This window comes from Bombyx mandarina, chromosome 22 (genome assembly GCF_030267445.1).
Source record: "Bombyx mandarina strain Sakado chromosome 22, ASM3026744v2".
Taxonomy (NCBI): domain Eukaryota; kingdom Metazoa; phylum Arthropoda; class Insecta; order Lepidoptera; family Bombycidae; genus Bombyx; species Bombyx mandarina.
Window position 1 is genome coordinate 16064049 of NC_143228.1, and position 18798 is coordinate 16082846.

At 40.1% G+C, this 18798-nt stretch overlaps 1 protein-coding gene and 1 non-coding gene across 3 annotated transcripts in view; one reads left to right on the plus strand and one right to left on the minus strand.

The window, feature by feature from the left end:
* Positions 1-17125, plus strand: part of Sec24AB (Protein transport protein Sec24AB) — a 28487-nt gene extending 11362 nt beyond the window's left edge. For both annotated transcript variants that reach the window (XM_089737070.1, XM_089737069.1), the window contains exons 5-16: positions 260-447; positions 952-1105; positions 2008-2162; positions 2796-2869; positions 4183-4334; positions 5234-5387; positions 8986-9161; positions 10440-10550; positions 12516-12694; positions 14139-14329; positions 15493-15729; positions 16339-17125. In XM_089737070.1, the coding sequence (XP_089593196.1) occupies positions 260-447; positions 952-1105; positions 2008-2162; positions 2796-2869; positions 4183-4334; positions 5234-5387; positions 8986-9161; positions 10440-10550; positions 12516-12694; positions 14139-14329; positions 15493-15729; positions 16339-16450 (1883 nt within the window). In that variant the 3' untranslated portion in view covers positions 16451-17125. The remainder of the gene's footprint in view (positions 1-259; positions 448-951; positions 1106-2007; positions 2163-2795; positions 2870-4182; positions 4335-5233; positions 5388-8985; positions 9162-10439; positions 10551-12515; positions 12695-14138; positions 14330-15492; positions 15730-16338) is intronic.
* LOC114240233 (U5 spliceosomal RNA) lies at positions 6821-6934 on the minus strand. The gene has a single exon (XR_003624494.2). It is a non-coding gene; the product is annotated as a U5 spliceosomal RNA (small nuclear RNA).
* Positions 17126-18798: the final 1673 nt, after the last annotated feature.

The window sequence follows — 18798 nt, forward strand, 5'->3', positions numbered from 1 at the left end:
TACCAACACAAAAAAAATGTTTGTAAAGTCGGTTTACGGACGATAGTTTTACGTGATAACGTCAATAGCTGAACTATTCGAACTGCTAGCTCTGACGTCACGCGAGAAAATAGATAAATGTGTCATAAGCCAACGCTTGAGGTGATCGTACGCTCAGACTCAGGTGGAACGTGACACTTTTTCGTGCGTGCAGCCGTTGTTCATCTATTTATAAGATGTGATCACGTCAATCATACTCGATGTTTGTATCGAATTGCAGTGCCAGAAGAGTTTCAATACGACCCGGTGAGCAAGTCGTACGGCGACCCGTCGCGGAGGCCGGAGATCAAGTCGGCGACCATAGAGTTCATCGCGCCCGGCGAGTACATGCTGCGACCGCCGCAGCCCGCGGTCTACCTGTTCTTGTTCGACGTGTCGCAAATAGCCAGGGACTCCGGCTACCTTCAGGTTATAACGTTAACATTTTGTAAGGACACTTGTAAACACTCTGTAAAGCCAATATAAACGGCCAATTAAAATAATTAGTGGTCCCCCCGTAGTCGATACTATTATGATTCTATTGTCAAAGACTTATTCTTCTATAATCACAGATTTCGCCAAGACTTTAGGCACATAATAATAAAGACAAACAATATTAATCTATTCTCAATTTGGCCACAGACAACAAGAAAAGTTTGACAATAAACAAATAGTATGCATGAGTGTGTTTGTCAAATACATGATAGTGTGTGTAATGTTTTAATTTAAATGTATAAAAAATATTAACATTCTGCACTCCTTCTCTATATTCTCTATAAGTGTGGGAAATTTTATACTCCTCCGTTCGCGCAATTTACGTAAAAAGGGGTACATAGTTTTCGCTTCACGTATTATTTAATATATAGGTATAGATATCCTTGTGGAAATGTGAATTTTTGAAATTACACTGTGGTCATTGCAAAAATACTGCAGGTTGTCTGCGACGTGCTGATGAGCAACCTGGACCAGCTGCCGGGCGACGCGCGGACGCAGATCGGCTTCATCTGCTACGACACCCACGTGCACTACTACTCCATGGGCGAGGGGCTCGCCAGGCCCAAGGAGATGACCGTCCTGGACATCGACGGTACGTCCTTTAGACACTATTGACGCTTAAATGAGAGTAGATTTAGTGTTACATAGTCAAAGTTTGAATAGTGCTAAAGACTTTTTTGGTGGGAACGTGAGGAGTGAAGTTGTGTGATTTAATTTTGTCTAGTTTAGTGTTTCTTCAGGTTATTTAATAACGGTGGCTTATTAACTGTTTCGGATCTGTGAAAGTGCACAAATATGAGGAAATGAAACAAAGCCGCTGGGCATAACTTCTCGGGATCCTCCAAAAAGTCCACTGAAAAAGTCTCAGTAAATGATGACCACTTTACTGAGATTATATTTCATTAATTTCGTTGCGTTTTCATTTCATGCCATGTTTCATATTAATTAATCAACTTCATTTCATTTCGTAATATAATTTTTCATATAAAAAAGTTTTCATTAAAATTAAAATAAGACTTGACCTAAAAGTCTCAGTTACCAGGTCAAGAATATTAAAAAAAACGACCAATGAAAATGAACCTTAAGGAAGAATAGTGCTAAACAGAGTATAGTTACTGGCTGGGGCTCGGGATAAATAAAATTTCATCAAAGTACTACTTAAAACTGTATTCAACACTTGGAACACTTAGAACACTTCACAAACACTTTCAAATTCTCAATTCGGTCATTCTCATGTGGTCCGGTCGCTGTTTCGTTTCAAGTAGTTCCGATTACTAACTTACTGGCTTCATGCCATCTCTGCAACGCTTTTATAGCCGATACCTCATCCCTAGAATTATCGAGAATATTCCACACATCTGTAGTAGTAATTTCCGCTATCTGACAACAGATGGCGTTGTACTTCTCGAGCATTCTAGGTGCTACTAGGTCCTTCGATATTCGTTCGACTATTCGGCGATAGATTGCGTAACAGTATGTACACTTTGTGTGTAGACATATTCCTGCCGTCCCCGGAGTCGCTGCTGGTGAACCTGGGCGAGCGGCGCGAGGCGGTGTGCGCGCTGCTGGGCGCCCTCCCCGCGCGCGCCGCCCCCGCGCCCCCCGCCTCCGCGCTGGGCGCCGCGCTGCAGGCCGCCTACAGGCTCATGGTGCGTGCGCTACCTAACCTAACCTAACCATGATCGCTCTTTGTTTCATTGCGGTATTAAAAAAAGAAAGAATCGATACAATGTCAAATGAGCGCACAATGGATATCACATACACTGTTGTCACATCATCGAGCAATAGTAGCGATGAGTCGCGGTGTAATGGCCGTGATTGACGCCGGATCATATTATAATGCTATGCTTCCACTTACACGTCGTCGATGAAGTCGTGGTCTAAAGGATAAGACGTCCGGTGCATTCGTATGGAGCGATGCAACTGTGTTCGAATCCCGCAGGCGGGTACCAATTTTACTAATGAAATACGTATTTAACAAATGTTCACGATTGACCGTGTAATAAAAGATTAAACTTGCTAAATTATAATTTAAGTAATTATTCGTGTTAGGATGTCTTGTGAGTCCGCGCTTGTAGGTACCACGATCCTGCCTACTTCTGCGGTGAAGCAGTAATGCGTTTCTGTTTGAATTGCGGGGCAGCCGTTGTAACTATACTTGAGACCTTAGAACTTTATATCTCAAGGTGGGTGGCGGCATTTACGTCGTAGACGTCTATGAGCCTCGGTAACCGCTTAAGCAATAAATAATACGGCATGCCGCGTCTGGTGTGGTGTTGCAGGCGCCGACGGGCGGGCGCATCACGGTGTTCCAGACGTGCCTGCCCACCGCGGGCCCCGGCGCGCTGCACTCCAGGTGAGCACGCTCGGCGCGAACTCCAACACGACAGCAATAAAGGCTTCGTCAAACAGAACGCGTACTTAGCGTGCGTCAGAACGATAAACTGACGGCGCGCTATGACGCCGAAATATTATGTTGTACTTGTTAACATAGGTATAGCGTACCTATGAGCTGGCAGTGTAAGTTCGGGAACGGGCGAGTGTGCAGACCGTTAAAAGAAAACTAGCACGCCATAATATTTAACAAAAATTTATTTATAAATCAATGCGAAAATGCTTTACATTTCTTCAGATTATAAAAATAATTAAAGATTAAAAAAACTCACATTCAACGAGCCACGAAGCCATGGCGAAAGAAGTGACAGAAATGTTGACAGCCAGTGACAGCTATTCTCAATAAATTTGACACTATGTAAGGCTTATGCCTTTTAGCTTATACAGCCAATTTATACTTATAATGGAATGAATAGAATATAATATTTCTAACAGTACTACTATGATAATAATTGTCAAACAGAGCGCCAGCGCTATAACTACGCAGCGCTTTGAGGTCAGGCGTTGTAATTTTTGACAAATTTTAATTTAGCTTCCGAGTGAATGTGTATTAAAATACTGGATAATAATGCCCGAAAAAATTATAGAATTAGTTAGAATATACCCATGCTTACACACATCTGAATCACTCGACATTACTGAATACTTTTAAATTTTCACTTTTTTTTCCAAGCTAAGCTGATAGCCTTGTGAGGCTATATCAGCGTAGCCTTAACTAGTAGGTGAGCTCACGGGGCTCAAACCTGATGACGTTGCTAATACTGGCCCTAGCAAGAGCAGTGCTTCGCAGAATCTACCACCGGATCGGAAACGCGACCCACTGAGAAGATAATTTTCACACTGCTATCGAAAGGCACTATGATTTGGCGGATGTTACGTTGCGTCGGGCTCATCTAGTCAATTTGTGTGACATGAAAAGAGCGTGACGTTAAAACGCAGCGCTAAATACGCGTTCTATTTGACGAAGCCCAAGCTCGTAACGCACTTTTTTAAAGTGATTTTATGACCTGGTAACTAAGACCTTTAAGTCAAGTCTTATTTTAATTTGAATGAAAACTTTTTATATGAAAAATGGTATTGGCAACTCATTTGATTGGGTAAGATAGTTGTTATTATAAGCGGCATCGACTTCAACGATTCGACCTCATGCCCCAAGACGATTGCGGACTCGACGATGCACTGTACGTTGTCCGTGGCTCCAGAAAATAGCCACAGTCAAATGAAACACGATGCCTTCTTTCCATCTATGACAACAAATGTAATAATGTTTTGCAGAGAGGATCCCAACGCGAGATCTTCGAAAGATGTGAACCACTTGAACCCGGCGACCGACTTCTACAAACGTCTGGCTCTGGACTGCAGCGGCGCGCAGCTGTCCATCGACTTGTTCCTGTTGAACTCGCAGTACTCTGACCTTGCGACGTTAAGTTAGTCATTTATATATTTATTGTTTAGTTGGGTGGACGGACTCACAGCCCACCTGGTGTTGAGTGGTTACTGGAGCCCATAGACATCTACGACGCAAATGCGCCACCCGCCTTGAGATATAAGTTCTAAGGTCTCAAGTATAGTTACAACGGCTGCCCCACCCTTCAAACCGAAACGCATTACTGCTTCACGGCAGAAATAGGCAGGGTGGTGGTAGCTACCCGTGCGGACCCACAAGAGGTTCTATCACCAGTAATTACGCAAATTATAATTTTTGCGGGTTTGATTTTTATTACACGATGTTATTCCTTCACCGTGGAAGTCAATCGTAAACATTTGTTGAGTACGTATTTCATTAGAAAAATTGGTACCCGCCTGCGGGATTCGAACACCGGTGCATCGTTCAACACGAATGCGCTGGACGTCTTATCCTTCAAGGCCACGACGACTTCTATATAGTCTATATAGCAGCGGTCGGGGAACCGGGGTAAATTACCCCCAATGGGGTAAAATGAAATTTTGGGGGGAAACATGAAATTTTTGTGAGTAAAAAGTATATATGAACTTGAATGAAGTGGAACTTCTTTAGAGTCGTTAAATTTTTAGTAATTGTTTTCTTTTCAAAATTATCATGGGGGCTATATTATGAAAGATGCTAAAAAGAAGCGATTTCGTTTTTTTTTGTTTCTCACCATAGGGTAATATCACATTGCACAAAAATATTTTGGGGTAAAAAAGTTCCCCGACCGCTGCTATATAGTACCAGTATAGCTACGACGGCTGCCCCGCCCTTCAAACCGAAGCTCGTTACTGCTTCACGGCAGAAGTAGGCAGCGTGTTGGTACCTACCCGCGGGTACTCGCAAGCGCAGTGTACATTGCGGCGTGTGTTGTGGCAGGCGGCATGAGCAAGTTCAGCGGCGGGTCGGTGTACCACGTGCCGCTGTACTCGAGCGCGCGGCCGCAGCACGTGCGCACGCTGCAGCGCATGCTCACGCGCTACCTCACCAGGAAGATCGGCTTCGAGGCCGTCATGAGGGTCCGCTGCACCAGGTGAGCGACCACACCCCGCCCCACCAGCACTGCTCATTACCTTGCCTCTCTCATTGGTACGCAGCGGCTTGGCTATGCCCCTAGCATTGCTGAATGCTCAATGGGCGACGGTAAACACTCACCGTCAGGTGGGTCGTGTGCTCGTCTGCCTACAAGGGCAATAAAAAAATAATTAATTGTAAAACCCTTTTCGAAGGACAGGCGAGCTGATAACAGAAAACAAGTTCATAACGAGAAATAATCTTTAATTACCAAATATTCTATTATGAAACATGTTTGTTAAAAAATTTAATATGAAGTATTCCAGATGTAGACCAGGGTAGAATTATTATAGATATAAATATTGTAGAATTTTATTATTTTTATGGGCTAAAATTTTTCATAGGTCACTCAGGTATATAAGTCATCTAAAAATAGTTATAAATAGGCATCTACGCATATAATTTAAAGAAGATTCGACAACTTTCTCCAAATATTGTAGATGTATTATTTAAATATTAATTTTATTCACTTATTTGTTTGCGAATTATAGTAGTATATTTTGATTTGCAATTTTTTTTTATCAATGTAACATGTAATCTTACGTTTTTCGAGTAATGAAATTGTAAATCTTAATAAATAGCTCAAAATTGTATATAACAATTGAAAAAAAATTAGAATTGGTTTTTTTCGATTTTTTGCATTTTCTGAGAAGATTTACTAAGAGTAATAATTTTTTTTTCACCATCGGAAAGTAGAGATTTCAACAAACAGAAAACATACCAACTTTTTGAAAAAAGCTGATATTTTGACGGGTGAGTTTTCGATTGAAAATTAGGGTGCTTTTTCGATATTAATTCAAATAAGGTGAAAAAAATAAATATTTCTAATCAAATAAATTACAGCGTATTTGGGACATAAAAAGGTATGTTTTCACAAAATTTCGTGAAAAAAACAATTTTTTGAAAAAGATAAAAATAAAAAACCAAAAACAAGGTTTTTTGAATTTTTCACATAATATATTTTGAGGTTATGAGAAAAAGTGTAAATACAAAAGTTTTAGATCTTTTTATTACCTTATAACTTTGCCATTTGACTTAGTTTTGCCGGAAATCGAGAAAAACCGTTTTTTACACTTAAACCCCCATCCCCTTCCCGACCTCAGATCGCCCGTAAATTATTATTTTTATAATATTCCCCTCCTTTTCTAACGGGTTTCATCCTACAATTTTTTTTTTGTTTTAATAATTATCGACCCGGGTCGATAACTTTGTAATAATAAGTCACATTATTAATAAAATTTATTATCACGGCTTGTCATCTCAAATAACATTATTCATCATGCATTCAACCAACAGGTTTGTTGAAAATTGTGCGAAGAGTGATGAGTTGAGTTATTTTAAACCCTTAACACTTCAATTCATCCATCACCTAATTTATATACACGTTTATAAGCCACACCGAAGTGTGACGTCAAAAATACTATAGACTCATTTGAGTGTTCCCCTCCACGGAAATCTTTAGTAAAAGGCGAAAGATTAAAACGTTTTGAAGGGAAACCAGAGATACATGAAATTGGCAATCAAAATTCTTTATAGTTGTTTGAGTCAAAAGTCGTCAGCGCGACTCAGCTTATGCGCACAACGCCATCTACTGATGGCATTCTTGAACTAATTTTACTTGTGCTTGAACTCTACAATATATTATCCGGTCACCGTTCTTATCGAAACCGTTGCTTGCGTCGAAGGGTTCGGCGAGTAAACTAACCCTAAAAAAATAATAAAAATCATTCGCCAGAATGTAAATTTTCGTAAACTACTGCATATTAAACGTGTACCTTCTGAATCAGAATATTCGCTGGGTAAATTTAGTGTCTACAGATCAGATTTTTTAGACAGCCGAATTCACGACCCGCTTTTATTTTTCACCTCAGAAGGCTGTCCACTCTCTGATCAGTGTTCGAATACACCTCAACCACCGGTCTTCGAACCCGTCGCTTGCGACGAAGGGTTCGGAGAGTAAACTAACCCATAGACATAGCTCACTGAGTTTCTCACCGGATCTTCTCAGTGGTAGATTATGTGAAGCATGGCTCTTACTTGGGCTAGTCTCAGCAACGTCGTCAGGTTTGAGCCCCGTGTTAAGTTACGCTGACATAGCTTCTCAAGGCTATTTATTAGCTTAGGTAGAAAAAAAATATAATACTAATAATAGAAACGTAACGTAGTCACATCTAGTTTTAGCCAAAATCTCTTAATACGATTTCGGTTGTTGGGTTTTTGTTTTTTTTACGAACTATTGAAATATAGGTACGTCCTAAATATTATTAATACAATATACTACGTTTCTACGAACTATTGAACTGGAAATTTTTTAGTATAATATTTATTTGTTTATGTACAAATATTAATAACACTGCTGATTTCCTTGAAAAATCTCTTGTAATAGACAGAACAGATATTATGGATATTGGGTTTAAGGGTAAAAACGGTTTTTCTCGAGTTCCGGCAAAATTAAAAGTCCTATGGAAAAAAGTCAAATGGTAAACTTGTAGGTAGTAAAAAGATCTAAAACTTTTGTATTTACACTTTTTTCACATAACCTCAAAATTTATGTGAAAAATTCAAAAAACCATGATTTTGGTTTTTTATATTTATCTTTTTAAAAAAAAAATTTTTTTTTCACGAAAGGACAATGCCCAAAAGTCGGCCAACTTTATGTCAAAACTATTTGTACTTGAAAAACTATGCCTTAATTTTTCACGTTGTTTAGTTTATGTATCAACATTTCTTTCAACCTGGCATTGTTTTACAAAAAAATAAATTACTTATTTGATAACATCCCAAAACTGAGTGCCTTAGCTTTTAAATTCGCCAATAGGAAAAGGGCTTAGCCCATAAAGCCTTATAGTAAACCTTTAAGCTGCCAAACGAAAGAGTTGTCTGTGACCTGAACAACAAATAAAAAAAAAAGCTTATGGTTATAATTCACAAACTTTTTAGTTTGTTTTTGTTCAATTCAATATTTATATATTGTAATAATAATTATTACTTAAAACCATGAATTATTTAATATTTTTAGATATTAATGATTCCATTAGTAAAAATCTCAATGGCCTACCATTACTCTATTCTTATGATCAGAGAGTTTTGGCAGCAACCCGAGTGAAGCGTCACTTGAAGTTTTATTTTAATGTTTTTTTAAACTGGGTGTTGTTTTGTGTATTAAACGTCAATAATCGTGAACAACGATTATTTGGAATAAAACTGTGGCTAACGTAGCAGTGACTGTTTTTTTTTTTTCAAGATCGAAGGTCTGCGGAAATCCCACCCCTCCTAGCTGAGCCTTTACTCGCCCAGTCCTGGTGAAACTGGCAAGGCCTCCGGGCCACCAGTAGTCTCTCAAACATAAAAAAAAACTTTTAACAAGAAGGATGCATTACTAACGTAACTAACTAAATTGAATGGATCTTAATAAAAAATGAAACAGTTACAGTATATAATGTTATTCCTCGGAACGACCCCCTGGCGACCCTTGACGCGGAGGCCACCAGCACGTTCAATAAGACAACTAACTATATCTATGCAATAATATATAATTTGATTGTTGACGTTTTCAGAGGAATCTCCATACACACTTTCCACGGCAACTTTTTCGTGCGGTCCACGGACCTGTTGTCGCTGCCCAACGTGTCCCCGGACGTGGGATTCGGCATGCAGCTCACCATCGAGGAGTCGCTGTCCGACCTGCAGCAGGTCTGCTTCCAGGCCGCGCTGCTCTACACCAGCAGCAAGGGTACGCACAACGCCCCGCCCACCCCCACCAATATAGCGCACCTTTAGAGTTATAAAGACCTATTTCGATTTTAATTCAGAAATGGACCTAGACGACCCTTATTCAGCGGCTCTTAATAAACAAAGGACTTTTTGGAGGGAACGCGAGGAATGAAGTTGTGTGATTTGTTTTATTTTGTCTATTTAGTGTTTCTTCAGGTTTAAATGTCTAATAACGGTGTTTTATTAACTGTTTAATATCTGTGAAAGTGCGTAAATGTGGGAAAATGAAAAAAGCCGCTGGACGTAACTTCTCGGGATCCTCCAAAAAGTCCGCTGAAAAAATCTCAGTAAATGACTACTATTTTACTGAGATTATATTTCATCCCATATCATCTCATTTCATTTAATTTCATCACAGTTGATTAATGTCTCAAATTAATCATCCTCATTTCATTTTATTTTACTCCATATTATAATTTTTCATAAAAATAAGAATATAAATTAAAATAAGGCATGACTTAAAAGTCTTAGTTACCAGGTTAAAATTTCCCTTAAAAAAATTAATAATCAAATGCCCGAAAGTAACTTATAAAGGGACAAATTTATCTATCGGTCTCTTTCATTCCGTCCCCCTCTTCTACCTCATTTCGGTTTGAAAACTTTATTCGATGTTTTCCAAAAAAACTTTTTTTTTAATTGTTTCTCTATAATTTTAAAGGTGCGAATATATATTGATTGAAATAATAAACGAAAAAGTTATATACTTTATACATTATGGATGACAATGGCCGGTCACATCTATCGAGCCAGCGACGTCAGGTGGGGGAGAAAAGTCCTCGAATGGAGGCCACGGATGGGTACCAGGAGCGTGGGGCGTCCTCCAACCAGCTGGACCGACGACTTAGTGCGCACGGCGGGAAGGCGGAGGACCGCATTATGTGGAAGGCATTGGGGAAGGCCTATGTCCAGCAGTGGGCAGATAAAGGCTGATGAAGATGATGACATTTTGGACGTCGCAAGTGTAACTTGGTTGGACGTGTGGCGGGTAGTCATCATACACCGCAAGATATTTGACAGAGGCCTGAATCTCGCTTACGACATTTTCAAGATAAGCTTGCATATATACATAATATACATGTTCCGAATAACAATCTTTGGACCGTCGGTCTACCGAGCAAATATCAGCCGCTCGGTGGAAGATCTTCCCTCCGTCGTTTGACCCTCCCCACAGACGTGTGTTCCGAGTCTCTAGTACAGTTAGGTGCAAGTGAGTACACGAGGTTGTGTTGGTTTCCAGGCGAGAGGCGGATACGGGTGCACACGCTGGCGCTGCCGCTGGCCAGCACGCTGCCCGAGGTGCTGCACGCCGCCGACCAGCACTGCATCATAGGACTAGTCAGCAAAATGGGTTAGTGGGACCTCCGGGCCCCGGAGACCGCTTGTGACATTTTTTTATTTTTAAACCGGAGAAAACTAATGGGGGGTATATTTCTGTACAAATTAATTCATGGAATAACCGACACGCCTAATCTATTAACCCAGATAAAAATATCAGCCCCTAAGTACCTACCAAGAACGAAGAAATATAAACCGTTTATAAGAAAGCCCGCTCGTTCGAATTTAGGTGCTTACTCTCCCTTAAACAGAATCCTTTGGGACTACAATAATGTCCACGGTAGCGCGGTCTCCGTCAATGTTCCTTCGGAGTCGTCCGATTGCGCTGAACTTATTTTAAGTGAAATAGATGTTTTTTCTGATTGTCTCACTACTTACAGGAAAAATCTGTCGCGGATCATCTCCCAATTAAATTAATCATAAGCAATGAATGAAATGTATTCAAATCTTAGCTGTATATTTTTTTTATTTTTGATGTTAATGCACTGTCGATTGCACCTATAATTGAGGTGACATCAGCCATGAACTTTTGTCAATTTGTCAATGTTTTGTATTGATGATCACTTTGTTGGTGCAACTTAATAAATAAATAATAAATAAATAAATAAATAAGGGATTTTATGACCTGGTAACCAATACCTTTAGGTCATGTCTTATTTTAATTAAAATTCTTTTTTTTATGAAAAATGATAATATGGAGTGAAATGAAATAAGATGAAATTAAATGAAATAAGATGAGATGATGTGGGATGAAATATAATCTCAGTAAAATGGTGGTCATTTACTGAGATTTTTCAGTGGACATTTTGAAGGATCCCGAGAAGTTACGTCCAGCAGCTTTGTTTCATTTTGCCTCACTTGTGCACGTTCACAGTTATATTAAACAGTTAATAAACCACCGTTATTACACATTTAAACCTGAAGAAACGCTAAATAGACAAAATAAAACAAATTACACAACGTCACTCCTCGCGTTCCCGCCTAAAAGTCCCGGTTGTGATAGTAGGCCTGGTCTTCGCTATTCGGGATCCGTGGGGACCGTTGTGACGGTAGTTGTCAAGTAGGGGGACCCTTACTAACTTCTCAGGTTGCATCTCATAGTAATAGATATTTAATATCGTTGAATATATTTTTTAAAGATACAACATCACTGCATATTTTAATGCAAATTTAAATTGCAGTCCTGAGTACCGGGGCCATTGCAGAGATTTAATTTAACTTCATTATTTAAATCAGAATCCGTTTAAAGCACACCACACTGTCCCGTTAGCATATTTAATTTTTATCAAAATCAATAAAATTGTAAGATATTCACCTTTCTTCCTTTTCTTTTTACTAAAACTATTTCTTTCGTTGTCATTATCAGCCTGAAGAGTGAAAATAGACTCACATAGTGACGTTGGTCACCGGTTAAGTTGCGAATTTTTGAGTTAGTCATCATGAGACAATTGGCCCCCTGCGTGCAGTGGTCGTAGGCGGAAAGGTGTCCCTGCGACGTTTATCATTGAATTAATAGAAGAATATTAGAAGTCGTCGTGGTCTAAAGGATAAGACGTCCGGTGCATTCGTATCGAGCGATGCACCGGTGTTCGAATCCCGCAGGCGGGTACCAATTTTTCTAATGAAATACGCACTTAACAAATGTTCACGATAGACTTCCACGGTGAAGGAATAATATCGTGTAATAAAAATTAAAATCCGCAAAATTATAATTTGCGTAATTACTAGAGGTAGGGCCTCTCATGAGTCCGCACCACCGCCCTGCCTATTTTTGCCGTGAAGCAGTGACGCGTTTCGATTTGAAGGGTGTTAACTATACTGAGACTTTAGAACTTAGATCTCAAGATGGGTGGCGCATTTACGTTGTAGAAGTCTACGGGCTCTAGTAACCACTTCATACCAGGTGGTGGGCTGTGAGCTCTTCCACCCATCTAAGCAGTAGATAAATAAATAAATGATCTCGTCCCACGTTCCCCAGCGGTGGACCGGTGCGTGTCGGCGTCGCTGGCGGAGGCGCGCGAGGCGCTGAGCAACGTGGCGGCGGACGCACTGAGCGCGCACCGCCTCGCGCAGAACGCGCCCGCCGCCGCGCCCGGCCTGCCCGCGCCCGCCGCGCTGCGCCTGCTGCCGCTCTACCTGCTCGCGCTGCTCAAGCGGGTACCACACACCCCCTACTACTACACTACTCAATATATATATATAGAGAGAGAGAGAGAATACACTTTATTGCACACCAAAACACAATTTACATTCAAAAAAACAGTCAAAAAGCAAATACATTTGTACAATAGGCGGTCTTATCGCTAAAAACGATCTCTTCCAGCGATTAAAATTTAATATTGTTTGTCTTTAATATTTGTCTAAAGTGTAGTCTTGGCGAAATCTGTGGTTATAGAAGTATAATAATCTTTGACAATAGAATCATAATAGTGTACAAACTTATAATTTCAATTAATTATAGTCGAATTTCGATTACCGAGGGACCATTAGTTTTTGTTAAATTATGTACTTCTCTTATCTAGCTATTTAAATTTATGAAAGAAAAAATAAAAAAAAGCAAGTCACAACAATAGAAGTCAAACTTATGAATAAGATATAGATATACTGACTATCCCACTACACAGGAGCATACATATTGACAGTGTTTAGTAGATATAGTGGGGATGCTACGAAGAGTCGCACAAAGAGTAGACCGAGAACGTCTAAAGTGTTCTACTATTTTAGGTACCTCAAGCACCGGTCATCGTTCGTAAATTAACCCACAGACACAGCCCACTGAGTTTCTCGCCGGATCTTCTCAGTGGGTCGCGTTTCCGATCCGGTGGTAGATTCCGCGAAGCACGGCTCTTGCTAGGGTTCGTGTTAGCAACGTCGTTAGATTTGAGCTCCGTGAGCTCACCTACTATAGTTGAATTATGTTGTCCGTGCAGTTTAGCTCATAAATAATCGGAGCGGTGAAGCGAGTATTTCGTTCTCTCTTCCACTCACGGGCCTTATGGACGGGCATAGTGATGCGCATTATTGTCGATAACCTTTATCGATAGTGTATTTAGTTTTGTCATTTTGTGGGTTAGTGATAAAAATGAAAGAAAAATCACTAATCGAGCACTTACATCACATATCGCCGCAGCAAGTTAACGAGAACGGCAGAAATTAACACTTTGTAACTTTTTGATTGATAACAACACGTGCTTGTGCTGGTATATTGTTGCCAATACGCAAAATATTATTTTGAATAAATTCTGCCGTTTTGGTACAAAACAAAGCCATTATGTGACTAAAAAAAATTCAGAGAACGAATGCATAAAAACACATTTCTCTTCGACATAGGTACTATAATTTGCAGGTAGGTACAACAAATGACTCTAACATAACAATGTCTCACCACCCTTCGTATACCGCCCCGTCGCCGTGTACCTGCCTTCGATGACTCATTTGTTTTTATCGATAATGGCGTTGCGCCCACGCAGCATGCTCACCGCCCTAGCCGGGCTATGTTTTATGACCCAAACTGCACGGACAAAATAATTCTACTATAGTTAAGGTTACGCTGAACATAATAATAATGTGACGTTAATACTGTGTCGTGTTTCGTCTGCAGAAAGCGTTCAGGACGGGCACGTCGACGCGGCTAGACGACCGCGTGGCCGACATGTGCTCGCTGAAGTGCCTGCCGCTGGAGCAGCTGCTGCGGCTCGTGTACCCCGCGCTGTACCCGCTGCACGCGCTCGCCCCCCCGGCCCCCCCGCACGACGCGCCCTGCCCCCCGCGCCTGCACCTGTCCGCCGAGAGGTTCGTACGCACCACTAATACTACTACACAAAGTCGTCGTGGCTTAAAGGATAAGTCGTCCGGTGCATTCGTATCTAGCGATGCACCGGTGTTCGAATCCCGCAGGCGGGTGGGTACCAATTTTTCTAATGAAATACGTACTTGAGAAATCTTCACGATTGACTTCCACGGTGAAGGAATATAACATCGTGTAATAATAATCAAACCCGCAAAATTATAATTTACGTAATTATTAGTGTTAGGACGTCTTGTGACTCCGTGCGGGTAGGTATCACCGCCCTGCCTATTTCTGCCGTGAAGCAGTAATGCGTTTCGGTTTAAAGGATTGGGGCAGCCGTTGTAATTATACTGGGATCTTAGAACTTATATCTCAAGGTGGATGGCGCATTTACGTTGTAAATGTCTATGGGTTCCAGGAACCACTTATCGCGAGGTAATCGCTGCTACTCTTGGACATCACCGTAGTCCGCAAAGCAATACAGCTATGTCATAGCCCCTGGGTCCATTGTCAAGTAGAATATAATGTATGTCAGTGGCGAGTTGTAGAAAGGAATTGTTGTATCAATATGAAAAAACGGTGCGCGTGCAACTTTGTGTACGTGAAAGAAGTGAAACTTCTTTTTCAATGTGTAATATTGTGGTTTTCTTCATTTTTCATCGTTCAATCAGATTGCTCTTGTAATACGGAATGCTGTGTATAAGAGATGCGACATCTTCAACATTTATATTATATATATTTTAAATTATAGATAGAAAAATAACCATGTTATATATTTTTTTAAATACTTCATTAAAATATTGGACGCTACTCGTTGCTAACGCTCGCGCTGACCTGTAACAGGTATACTACACGCATGCGTTCGAGTGCCACTCATTCCCTCTCGCTCTGTCCCTGTCTAATATGGCAGCGTTAAACGTTTAACACAACCTTGTTGGAAGTCGCATTAGAAGTTTCACTTCTTTATTTATTTATTTAAAAAAAGTACTGCCACATCACAAACATTTAACATTGAAAATAACTTAAGCTATTTAATTTATGGCCTGATGCATGTGACAATAATGGCGTACATAACATTGGCAATTCATCGGCTCGAAGATGGAATACAATAATAATGCTACCATGTTGGAAGTCGCATTAGAAGTTTCACTTCGGCCGTTCCCAGGATCAACAGCAACGGCGCGTACCTGCTGGACGACGGCGAGTGCATGATCATCTACGTGTGCCACGGCGTCGCGCCCGCCTTCCTGGCCGACGCGTTCGGAGTCTCCGCGCATGCGCAGCTCGGCGACGAGGGCCGCGCCCTGCCGCGCCTCGACACCGAGCCCAGCGCGCTGCTGCACGCCTTCATAGACAAACTCAACGACGACAGACCTTACGCCTCCGAAATTTTGATATTGAAGTAATTATCACTACTAGCGCTACAATTTATTGAAATTATAAGCTTGAACATTATTATGGTTCGATTGTCAAAGACTATAATACTTCTATTATCACAGATTTCGCCAAGACTACCCTATAGACAGATATTAATAAAGACAACAATATTTAATCTATTCTCAATTTGCTAACATACCTACTATAAGCATTAAGAAAAGTTTGACAATAAACAAATAGTATGCATGCGTGTGTGTGTCAAATACAGGATAATGTGTGTAATGTTTTTTTAATTGATTTGATGTATTTTTTATGCATAAAAAAATTAACGTTCTACATTCCTTCTCTACATAAACTATAAGTGTGGGAAATTTCATACTCCACCGTCCGCGCAATTTTCGTTAAGAGTACAAAAAATTCCGAATGATACGTGTACTTGCTTCATGTATGACTACCCGCTCGTACCATATATATATCTATGTTTTAGTTAGGATCTTATTTTCGACTTTTACAGTCTCTTTGTTCGACGCTAATTTTGGCGGTAAACCTATGTCGAAAAGTTTGAATTAAAAATAAGCTCTATGTGTATGTATTTAAAATACAATATAAATGTTTTTTTTTTGTAAAATTACAGAGACAATTCCCCGTCGAGACACCTGTTCTTGGAGCGGCTGGTGGACGACCGAGTCGAGTCGGCATTCTCCTACTACGAGTTCCTGCAGCACATCAAGAGCTTAGTGAAATGATTGTCGTGTGACTATCGAGTGACTTTTCAGCTCGATTTGAAACTGCATTAGTGTCGTAACGTGCTGTGAAGCGTTTGTAAATGACTGAATGTGACACTGCCCTAATGTAAGCGAGTTTCGATGAGAACTGGCACGTATCGATTTTTCGATATCGATAAATATAACATCGATTTTTCTATTTGTAGAGGCTAAATATGTTTTGTTACGAAAATATATTTCTAAATGTCTCTATCTCTCACTCTCTCTAAATTAGTGTAAGTTATAACAATGTGGCTTACAAACCTTAGTCTTCCGCGACGACGAGAATAGTGATGTGATCGAATCGTCGATATAAAATTGAATGAGATTTTACCGAAAATATGTTTTCTAATAAAATCTGTGGCTTTTAAAAGACTCAAAAAGTGCTTTATTGTTTCGGTTTCTTGATGTAACTGCACTAGGCGACCGTTGCCGATGCATTGTCGCTGTCAGTAACAAGGACAACGGTAAGACCATCGAAATAAAGTTTTCCATCGAAACTCGTGTCACTCAAAGCTGAAAGCACAAACAAGTACGAATATTTCGATTAAATTTTTTATCGAACATTGTGTGTGCATTCAAAATTGAGCTTAATGTATATTGACAATAGAGTTCGAATAAATGTGTTGGAAATAGATGTTATGCTCGATACATGGATTTTTTGGGTTAGTTTTTTTTTTGTTTTTTCATAACAATTTATGAAACAAATTAGGGAACTAAGCAGTCATTTTCGTCACTTCATACAAAAACTTGCCCATGAAATATGTCTGATTAAAGCCGCTAAACAAGTTTATACCAAAGCTTGCTTTGCGGTAATGGGGTGTACAGGGAAAAAACATTGTATCAAAAAAAATAGAACACTAATACTTATATGTCGTGCGTTACGAAAGAAAAAAAAGTTTGACAAACACTGAAAAAAAAACCGGTTCTTATCTTTGTCACTTTTAGAGATAGGGAGAAATATCCATCCATGTATGTCCTACACCAGTTTCGCTGTAATACAATACTTGTTGCATTTCAGCGCCGCGGTTTCAATTCATTCAATTTTCTATTTGTTTCTAATTCGTTACTAATTTCAACGTTTCTAACTTGGCCGTAGCCATAATATAAACACAAGATATTTGACAGATGTCTGAATCTCGCTGACGACATTTCCAAGATAAGTTTGCACATATGCAAGTTCTGTCGATTAGAATTGCGTTAAGAAATTCCGTTGCAAAGATTAAGCTGAAAATAACGCGTTAAGAACGCCCTCATCTTCTTACACTCGAAGACTCTTGATCTCAATCTGAAAACCTGATAGAGAGCTCTATTAAGGGAAATTTGTTAAACGCTATTTGAAAACAGTGGCGAATCGAGTGTCGCTGACATTGCCAATGTCCATAAGCAACATAACAGCCTTTTCACATCAGTAACGGGCTTCTTACTTATATAGCTGTGCTATAATATGGTATGGACTATATATAAAAAAGTAAAAATTTACAGTCCGAATATTAAATATATCATTCATGCTGATTTCGGTACATGAATTAGTTGTTTTTGTTATTATTTGATTTTTGGCATTGTAGACAGACCTGATGGGGAGTGATGGTCGTCCCAAGCCGTTGCCTAGTTTTTGAAGTGAAACTTCTTCAGGCGCGTTGAGAGTTAAATTTATCTCGCGACAGATTCGTTACGGCTAGAGAGAACTAGATAGATATTATACAATTTAGAAAGAGCGAGAGCGAAAATAAAGCGTCTGGCGAACCACTCGACCGTGGAGAGAGGGAAAGAACGAAAGCGAGCTAAGTCGTTTCTCTTATACACAGCCTTCTCTATTATAAGAGACGGCACGCAGGGACTTGGCTCTGCCCCTGGTATTGCTGAAGTCCATGGGCGACGATAACCACTCACAATTAGGCCGTATGCTCTATGCCGGCCGTATGCGTCTGCCTATAAGGGCAATAAAAATACTGCACACTGCAAGAGAAGTTTCATTTCTTTTGTACGCGCACCGTTTTTTTATTTATTCAGAGGAGCTTTCATGGTATACCATTATGGGGCTCGTGGAGCAAAGCTCAGTGTCGCCCGCTTGTAGCTATCCGTTAGGTCGGTGGATAGTTGGCAGACGGTGATGGCTCCCGAATAGTAAGCGACACGTTTGAAGTCTTCGTGAGCTAAAGGATAAGACGTCCGGTGCATTCGTATCGACCGATGCACCGGTGTTCGAATCCCACAGACTGATATCGATTCTTATAATCAAATACATATTATAATGATATAGAATATTCTAGAATGATTGAACAATAATAAAATACTTCATTTGCGTTTTCTGTAAAGTACTAAGAAAA